The 10,000-nt window shown below is 45.0% G+C and overlaps 1 protein-coding gene across 5 annotated transcripts in view; it reads left to right on the top strand.

The window, feature by feature from the left end:
- Nucleotides 1-8,422: 8,422 nt before the first annotated feature.
- The window catches only part of foxp2 (forkhead box P2), a gene marked incomplete at its 5' end in the record, with an annotated part of 56,125 nt that continues 54,547 nt past the window's right edge, over nt 8,423-10,000 (top strand). For all 5 annotated transcript variants that reach the window (XM_080538597.1, XM_080538598.1, XM_080538599.1 and 2 more), the window contains one exon: nt 8,423-8,600. In XM_080538597.1, the coding sequence (XP_080394723.1) occupies nt 8,423-8,600 (178 nt within the window). The remainder of the gene's footprint in view (nt 8,601-10,000) is intronic.

Genomic DNA, 10,000 nt, shown 5'->3' on the forward strand with positions numbered 1-10,000 from the left:
GATCAGCACTTTCATCAGTTTTTTTTTTTTTTTTTTTAAATGACAAAAGAGTAGTCGAGCCAACTGATTTTTTTCCTAGAACTGTAGGATACTGGAAAATTAAATAATTGAAATACGAGACTATTAAAAAATGCAAATGATTTCCTCAATCGACGTATCAAACATTTAAGTGAAGTCTCTGGAGATAACGATTGATTTGTATTTTCTTTTCTTTTTTTTTGTTGCGGTTGTTCTATTTGGGGAGGCTGGGTGTGAGATGTGTGTGTGTGTGTGTGTGTGTGTGTGTGTATGTGTGGTGGGGGGGGGGTTGTGTGTAGTACCTTCTTGAATTAACATTTGCACATCAAAGTGGCTTTTTTGGCGAGAGCTTAATTTTTAAATCTATTGATTCCATCATCTCTGGTTTAAGACATTATGCAGATGTAGAGTGATTAGTCTAGTGTGTTTAAATGAGTAAAGAGCTCTATAGGCGACTGCACTGGGAGCGTGGTAGCGGTCGCTGCATTTCTAAATCAATTTCTAAATCCAGCGAGGGGCAGGAGAGCTCTCTTTTGATTTTAAAGGCCGTATTTTAAAGCCCTCAGCTGGTGAGGTTGGTGTGTGACTAAGCCGGTGTTAAAGACGGCCCATTATCTATTTTGTCGAGGGTTAGACTTGGGTAATTTTCCCAGGGACAGATTATTTTTCTCCTGACCAATCTCCCCTGTTATGGGCCTAATTGGTTACATAAATCTTGTCTGGGTATGAATGAGAAATGTTGCGGTGTTGTCAAGTGTAATCTTCGCCCTTATTTACCAATTCATTAAGATCTATCGATGCAGGACTGGCGACTGGGAATGACAACATAAATCAGAGGCAGGGGACATAATGACCCTAATCAGCTAGAAATAACTGGAAACGTCACAATGAGCTATGTCTTTGTATCACTCCGGCTGGATCCCCCCCTGTCCGCGGCGCGCGCCTGCTCCGTGGTCGCCGAGGCGCAGGCAGGGCAAGGCGGGCGTCCTCTCCTGTCATTAACTCCCCTGTTCTCGCCCCCCCACCCCCCCTCGCCTCCCTCTTCAAAAGGAACCCGTAAGTACAGTAAGCACATCTCACTGTTAGCGCCCGTTAGCGTCCGGACCTCTGTCCTATCTCCCCTCCAGTCCTTTCTTTCTTTTATCTGAAGCCCCCCGTCATAAAAGCAAGCTCTTGTCACAATCCCGGGGTAATTACCTCAGAACAATGAAAATGTGAAAATGAAATATGGTGCGTCGGAGGTAGTTGGGTAAATAGTCCGGGAGACGGATTGGATCCAGGCTAGAAGAAGAAGAGGAGCTTCTTCCTGCTTCGCCAGCGCCGTGGTGGTGTCTCTCTGTGACGATGATTGGCCCAGACAAAGGGGCCTCCTCTTTCATAGGTCAATTACTCCTGATTAGGTGGGCTGAGTTAATTAACAGAGTTGCCCCAAAATGCAAACGAGGCCTCTCTTGATGAGCGTTCGTCACTGTCAGGCTCACCCACGGTTAGGCCGCCTCCTTCTGGTAGAAGGAGGTGCTTGATGGGTAATATTTAAATGATATGGGATGAGCCTCACACGAGAACACACACTATACTACCCAGGGCAGACAATCCCTCACTTACTGTAGCTCACACCAAAAAATATAAAGACTGTAAAGGATTGTTGTTTATCTTTTTTTCTTCTTCACAGAAACCGTTTGGTTTTGATTGTGGATTTCGTTGCAGTATTTTTGCTATATAAGTGAATTTGGAAATAATGTAGTAATTGTTGCCATGGTTTATTTTAAACACACTGCATTAAATGAATAGTCTGTAACCCTGAGTAATAACAATGATTTAAATGTACTGTTAATACATTTAATACAGTAGACATTGGATTGGGTTGGCTCCACAATACACACACACGTTCCCGCAGACACCTACACACACTCTCGAGTTCTTTCTCTTTATCTCATTCTGTCTCATCTTCTTATTGTAAATAGAACAGAATTAAGTTTTCAACGTTCACCGCAGAATGACTCGTATCACGGAACCACTATTTATTGTCAGCTAAAATGATGAATTGAAATATGACTGAGCTTTTCTGAATGTGAGCTCATTGTAGTGCTGATAACGACATTCGATTCTGCTCCTCTGCATAATGTTAATCCTAAAAAGCGAAGCCTATTCTTCATTCATATTCATTCCTTTTTCATTTTTCCAACTCCTGATTTTGTAAATATGATTTCTCTCCTCCTCTCCCCCCCCCCCCCCCCCCCAAAGCAATCTTGTTTCATTGTGAGTCACTTTGAAATTCCTGTATCTGAGGAGAAGCCATTACCATTATACACAGGTTTTAAGAAGCAGTCATTAATGCTCTTTATGGTGGCCCTTCAGTGCCAAAAAGGAAGCTTTTAATTCTGAAGCGCGGGGTTCTGCATTTGGCTTACCCAGATACTTCATCTCTTTAGGAGAGAGAGGGTTTGTGTTGAGCTCAGCTTTAGAAGTGAAGGTTTCTCTACCCTGACTCCAGCCCTGCTCGCTGCTGAGGGGCTCTTGTACGTAGTCGTAAACCACTGAGACTTCCGTGGGCTTGCGGGGAGAGAGGGCGCTCCGCTCGTGAATTACATCGCCACTGCAAACAGTAGCTGATCACAGTCAAGGGTTTATGTAAGCAGCGGTCTCAAGTCTCGACATTAATATTGAATAAAACTTTTCTCGATTATTATTTTGACTTTCATTTGTTCAACCATGGTACTTAAGCATCCCCTGTTTTAAGTAGTTGGTATCTGGCATTTTTGATTTATTAAGCAATCTCGAGTATTAAATATTTGAGCACATACCCCTGCCCTGTACTTCTTTATTTTGTATGCATTGTAACTTATGGCAATGATGAATTAATTTCACTCAAGCACAGAATTTGTGATTATTTTAAATGGTATCCATATCTTAACTTGAGATCTGAGGCTGAAGAAAACTCGGCCGACTGTGAAATGTAATTTTTTATTATTTCTCCAGCTTTGTAAGAATCCCATACGACGTGAACTGTGAACTGATAATGAATAGACTTCTTGGATCACAGACTTAAGTTGGTCACGTTTTTGGTTTCTGAAATAGTCATCATCCAGACTCTCTCTCTCTGTTTCACACATCATGTGTGTAGGAAAAGGGATCGATGTTCCCGGACTCAGACAGATAAACGTCGCGGAAATGACTTCCCATTCTGTGAGTCCATAGACACTCTGACATCATATCACATCGCCTGTCAGTTGTAGGGCAGGGATGTGTGTGTGTGTGTGTGTGTGTGTGTGTTTATGTCACAGAGTGTACAGTAGAGTTCCCTCTACTGTAGATATGCGGCCAGCCTCTTGGTGTGTGTTTGCTGCACATGATGAAGAGGGGGACATGGTAGTTAATGAGGTAACATTAAGGGCCTTTAGAGCCTTCCAACAAAGATGGAGAGGTACGAACTAACTTCCTCACACGTGTGTGTGTGTGTGTGTGTGTGTGTGTGTGTGTGTGTGTGTGCAAGGGGCTCTCTCCCTCCCACACCTCTCTCGGTCGTCTCACGTCTCCAAGTCCTCAATCTCAGCCCCCGGTTTGCGTTGTCAGGATCCTGTCTAAGGATTCCACACCTGATGGAGAAGACAGATTTGCACAGCGTCAGATTCAAGAGCAAACATTTGCTCTGCCGGAGAGGAATAGCAAAGCACGGTATCGTTACAGGAGAAAACGAGAACCCCCCCCCCCCCCCCCCAAAAAAAAAGAGAAGTTACTTTAAAGATTCGCAAATAACGTGTCTCTTCTCACTGTATCCGCCACGATTCTTCTTCTTCTTCTGTTTTTTCTCTCCTTTTTCTTCTTTTTTTTCCCTCCCTCAAACTCCCTCCTAATAGAAATGTGAAAGTCATTTGTGATCCTCCGCTACAGAGAGAGGAACGCAGCGTTATCTCGCCCCGTGTCTCTCACCGTCTCTCTCCCCCCCTAAACACTTTTGTGTGACTGGTATTTTTCCCCGTCAGAGCCGCTACACACCTATAGAATTACACAGTGAATCGCTATTGGCAATAACAGGGGGGAATGCCTGCGCTCCTGTTTAGATAATGAGTGGGTCTGGCGATAGTCATTCACAGATTATGTCTGGAGGGAATGGCCAGCAAATAGCAGGTGTGTTCACAAATGCAGGACCCCATCAATTTAAGGGAGGTTGAACACACACACACACAGACATACACACACACACACAGCCAAGCAGGCAAGTATCCCGAAGCCTTACTCACCCACTCATGCAGTGTTAAACTCCCCTATAGCCCATCTCACACCAGGCCAGTAAATATTGGTGCTGGGGCTGGACGCTCCCGGCCCAGTAGAGTTCTAGGACAGGCTGATAGGAGGCCGGTGCCCCTGGGGAGGTAGGGTACAGAGGGGATAGCTCTGATCAACACACACACACACACACACACACACACACACACACAGACATGAACAACCACACACACACAGACACACACAGACATGAGAAAAAAACACACACACACACACACAGACACAGACATGAAAAAACACACACACAGACATGAACAGCCACATACACACACACACACGCACAGACATGCACAACCACACACACACACACACACACACACAGACATGCACAACCACACACACACACACACACACACACACACACACACAACCACACACACACGCACACACACACACACACACACACACACACACACACACACACACACACACACACAGACAGCTTCTGGTGATATGTCCTGTCAGTGTCCATCTCCCTCTCAGTGTGAGTGTTGCAGTGTGACACCTGGCCTGTCAGCGTCCCAGGCAGGTCCTGCTGCTCTGGGCTCTGCTGCTCTGGGCTCTGCTGCTCTGGGCTCTGCTGCTCTGGGCTCTGCTGTGCTGCTCAGGAGGGCTGCCAGGGTGTGTTTCTAATTGACATTCTAATTGGCAGATTTGAATGCTGCCTTTAGATGGCTAATTAATTTATCTCACCGCTGTCATTAAGGTTAAAGCCCCATCTGATCTCTGCGAATATGCTTTGCATATATCTGCATTATCATTAGTTTTTTTCCGATAGACACATGCATAGTATTTTTGGGGAAAGGGGGGGAGGGAAAGATTATACCGGTGAGATTAAGCTCAATGTTGCGCTGCATATTGTCCATTTGCAAAATGTAAATGACGGTTTGACTCTGTTGTGTTTCTGGTTTAAAGTAGATATGATAGGTGAGAGAGGTTTAACACTCTTTTTTTTTTTATGGTGTGATTTTTAAATTTAATTTCTAGATTTTGATGATGTACTACGGATGATTATCAATATATTATATAAATGGAACCTTTCACACGGGTACACTAAAAACACAAATCAAATAGGTTTAATTTAAAATATGCAATTTTAGTTTGGTGGTTATGGGTCGCTATGTATTCAACGTGTTATTAAAAAAAATAAAAGCTTTATTTTTCCGTCGTATATCTTCAAGTTTCCTGCACATCCGTCGCCGCTCCTCCAAAAATAAGCTTCCATTAGAATGTTCATAAAATCCTCGTAAAGGCAATCAGACGGTCTTTCTCTGAATATTTTAAACATTGAACATGTAAAATTTATGCCTAATTTGAATACTTATTAGCTGGCTGCTGCCTTGTATTAGTACTGCTGAGATTCATCACCCCGGTCTGGATGTCATTGTACCACCAGTCTCACCCTCATCCTCCTCTCTCTCTCTCTCTCTCTCTCTCTCTCCCTCCCTCCCTCTCTCCCTCCCTCCCTCTCTCTCTCCCTCCCTCCCTCTCTCTCTCTCTCTCTCTCTCTCTCTCTCCCTCTCTCTCTCTCTCCCCCTCCCTCTCCCTCTCCCTCTCTCTCTCACTACCTCTATCATTTCACACATTTTCTCTCTCTCTCTCTCTCACTCTCATTTCACTCACTCCTCTCTGTCTCTCTCTTGCCCTCTCCCTCTCCCTCCCTCTCTTTCTTTCTCTATCCCTCCCTCCCCCCCACCCCCTTCCCTGTATTTCTCTAATGTGCGGGTCAGTGTTTAACAGGAACTGTTTGTTCATAAGCACGTCTCTGTTCTCTGCTTATTTACAGTGGCTGGAGCAGCTGTCACCCTGCTCAGTGTAACTGCTAGGCCTGTTTGTTCTGCCTCCGTCCTGTTTATCCTCTCTGTGGAACATCCTTTAAAGACGGGCTGTATCTGTGTATCTGCCCCCCCCCTCCCTCTCTTGTCTGCCTGCCTGCCTGCCCCTTGTCAAACACACTCGCTAAGAACAGCCATTAAAAATGCCTTTTTAACTGATGGGGAGAATGCAGACACGTATAATCAGGGATGTCTTTTGTTTGTGTGTTGGGTGTGTGTTGGGTGTGTGTGTGTCTGTGTGTGTGTGTGTGTGTGTGTGTGCGTGTGTACGTGTGTGTGTGTGTTGGGTGTGTGTGTTGGGTGTGCGTGTGTGTGTGTGTGTGTTGTGTGTGTGTGTGCGTGTGTGCGTGTGTGTGTGCGCGCGCAGCCATTTGATTATCACTGTTATCTCTCTGTCCAAAAGCAGTCATGGTACAGGATGCTCTGATTGAAGTCTGCTATTAATTGCTGATCCGTAAAATCTGACAAAATTGGTATACTGTATTTAATCTCAGAATGGAAGGACGGCGATACCGCCGAGAAAACCATGAATACGAAACACGAATATTGTTGAAATATGAATAAACCGTACCTAACGACGGTGTATGTATATGCGAATATCGTTATCGAATGCAGATATCATTCACAGCTGCAGAGACGTGATGTTTTATAGAGCCGAGGCGGGCTAAAATATTAATCCTCAGAAAACGTCTGAAACGTCTGAATTTGAATGAAAGTAGCTAATTAAGATGGTAATTATGAACATTGTGCAAAGCAAACAGAGAGAGGGCCCCTCAAGTCGGCGTTATAGATTCGGAGCACACCTTGAAAAGGCGGCTGTGCTGGGTCAGAGTCTGAGTGGGTTCTGTTATTCATCCTGAGGAGATGTACTGATCCTGGCAGGGCTGCTGCTCACTGCTCCTACCAAGGTACAGAGCATTTATGCAGGAAAATTATAAAACATTTATTACTGAAGAGAGAGGAGGTGATATGCATAATTTATGCTGTTTTTAGCACAATCATTAGTGATATTCGTGATCTTTTTGGGGGGGGGGGGGGGGGGGGGGGGGGGGTTGGTGTCGGGGGGTGGGGTGTGTGGGGGGTGGTTTGCATGCTTTTCATATCTTATAGATGGCCGGTGAAATTAATTCAATATCTTACTTTTTATTTGGTCACGTTAAAATTGTAGGCTAAGGTGTGTTAGCCTGCCTTCCCACTGTATGTATGGTCTGGTTGCGGCTTCACAGTCTGTGTTTAATTGTCTCCCGGTGAGAACAGCAGTTAAATGTTTTAAATGTCATCAAAATAAATGAATATTTGAGTTTATATATTTGGTTTGATTAAAATAAAATAAAAATGGAGCCGGTATGAGGCTTCTTCTTTTTCCACCCCTCCCGTGGAAGCCTCGGAGGCAGGTTTTATGTTAGCCACAGCCAACGAGAGAAGCCCATTATATCGTTCATCACGGCCTGAGATCATGTGATTCAGAACCCCCCCCACCTCCTCCACCTCCTCCTCCCTCCCTGTACCAAATTTTAATTTTGCATGATTAGCTTTGCGTCATTAAGCAACTTCATTCAGACGAGACACGCAGTAAAATCCTGACAGAACCAAGACGGCAAATATTTTAGGACTCTCTCTGTCTCTCTCTCTGTCTCTCTCTCTCTCTCTCTCTCTCTCTCTCTCTCTCTCTCTCTCTCTGTGTGAACAGACTGGATTGTAAAAAGTATGAAGGAATATTCTGGGAAGTGAACATATGTGCGTGTGTGTGTGTACACGCATATGTCTGCGTGTATATATATTTTTATGCTTCCCTCTCTAAACAAAAGTATTTCAGATTTATTATTTTTATATCAAATTCTCTCTCTCTTTCTTCACCCAAACTGCCAGCGTGGGTCTGGCCCCAGATGCTCTTGTTTGCGCCGACATTTAAGTGATTAAAACACTTAAAGCACATTTTTACAAAAGAACCCGGCGACGTGCGTGCATCTCTTTGTATTGCTTCATTTACACAATGAATGCATAATTCCTCCTCCAACCCCCCCCCTCCAACCCCCCCACCCCCACCCCGACCCCCTCTCTTAAATGCTTTAATTTGCAAAGAGGGACGACCGAAAGGGTTGATAATGGAAGCGTTAAAAAAAAAAAAAGACAGAAAAGAAAAGACAGAAAAGAAAAGGAAAAAAGAAAGAAAAGAGGAATACATTTTTTTTAAAGAAAAGAAGAAAAAACACACAAAAAAAGCGTGTTGTAACCAGAGCCTTAACCGCTTGCCTCTTAATCACCCCTGTAGGTTTTAAGTGATGATGATGCAGGAGTCGGCCACAGAGACAATAAGCAACAGTTCAATGAGTCAAAATGGAATGAGCAGCCTAAGCAGCCAATTAGATGCTGGCAGCCGAGATGGAAGATCAAGCGGTGACACGAGCAGCGAAGTAAGCACAGTCGAGCTGCTGCATCTGCAACAACAGCAGGTAAGTTGTGTTTCTCTCTCTCTCTCTCCCTCTCCCTCTCTCTCCCTCCCACTCTCGCTCTGACTCTCTCTCTCTCTCTCTCTCTCTCTCTCTCTCTACCGCCCGTTTCCCACTCTCACTCTGCTCTGAGCTCAGGGGGAGCGTAGCCAAGCTTTACACAGCCAGTGGAAGCCTGGAGATCTGTTAGAAAACACACTACTGTAGGTGGAATTAGGACAAAAGACAAGGTTGTTTTTCTTTATGATGTTGAGTTGATTTTTGATTAGATTTTTTGGGTTATTTTTTTTATTGTTGTGTTTTTCTTATTGATAGTTGTTTATTGTGTGGAATGGTGTTTAGAGATGTGATGGTTGTCACTGTGCTGTGGAGGTGTAGTCTGTGAGGGGCTTTGTGTTGTAGTTCATGCTGTGTTTTTAGTGTGTTTTCTGCTGGTTTTATTGGGATTTGTGTGTGTGTGTGCGTGTGTGTGTGTGTGCATGGAAGACATTGCAGCTAAGGCCGTGTGTGTGTGTGTGTGTGTGTGTGAGAGAGAGAGAGAGAGAGAGAGACGTACGGAGCCGGCTAGCTGTGCTATGTGCGTGTGTGTGTGTGTGTGTGTGTGTGTGTGTGCGTGTGTGTGTGTGTGTGTGCTCGACTATAGCCACCAGAGGGCCTCCTAACTCGGTCGTATCCGACAGCCGGCCACCGGCCTCTAACGCACACACGCGCGCGCGTTCACACACACACACACACACACACACACACACACAGACACACACTGCCCTCGCGGGGAAACCTTTGACCGGGACACACTCGAAAGGCGACTGATCTGCATTCTCTCTGACGGCTCCGCTCTGGGTGTGGAATTCAGGACGTTTTCTTTATTTTCTTCTTTTTTTTTTTTATAGGAACTTTTTACACAGAATTCTCTATGTTCAGTGTGCAAGAGGAAGGCATGTGGTAATGGATTGGAGAGGATGTATTTGAAGAGTGTTTACCGTATTGGTTTTATTGATTGCTTGGTGTGTGTGATAGTTTAAATGTGAGCGGGAGGTAGTTATCAGCGGTGAGCGCCCGCGCGGGGGCTTGGTAGAGGAGAGAGGAGTCAAGTGCTGGTGTCTTTTCATGGTGAATGATGGCTTTGACAGTTTGCCAAAAGAGCAGTGGGGAGGAGAGGGAGGTCGGGCGCTGCTTTAGGGGGGGCAACACTGTGGGGTTTCGTAGCGACTGTTGTTGAATGTGTGTGTGTGTGTGTGTGTGTGTGTGTGTGTGTGTGTGTGTGTGTTAGTGTATGTGGTTTTCTTTTATAGCTGTGTGTCCTCTGTGAGGTGTGTGTGTGTGTGTGTGTGTGTGTGTGTGTCCGCTCACGGGTGTACGTCCTGGTGGAGGCAGCTGAAGCCCTGTGGTAAAATTGGTGGTGTGGGGGTG

Source organism: Nansenia antarctica (assembly GCF_963989245.1).
Source record: "Nansenia antarctica genome assembly, chromosome: 8".
NCBI lineage: Eukaryota > Metazoa > Chordata > Actinopteri > Argentiniformes > Microstomatidae > Nansenia > Nansenia antarctica.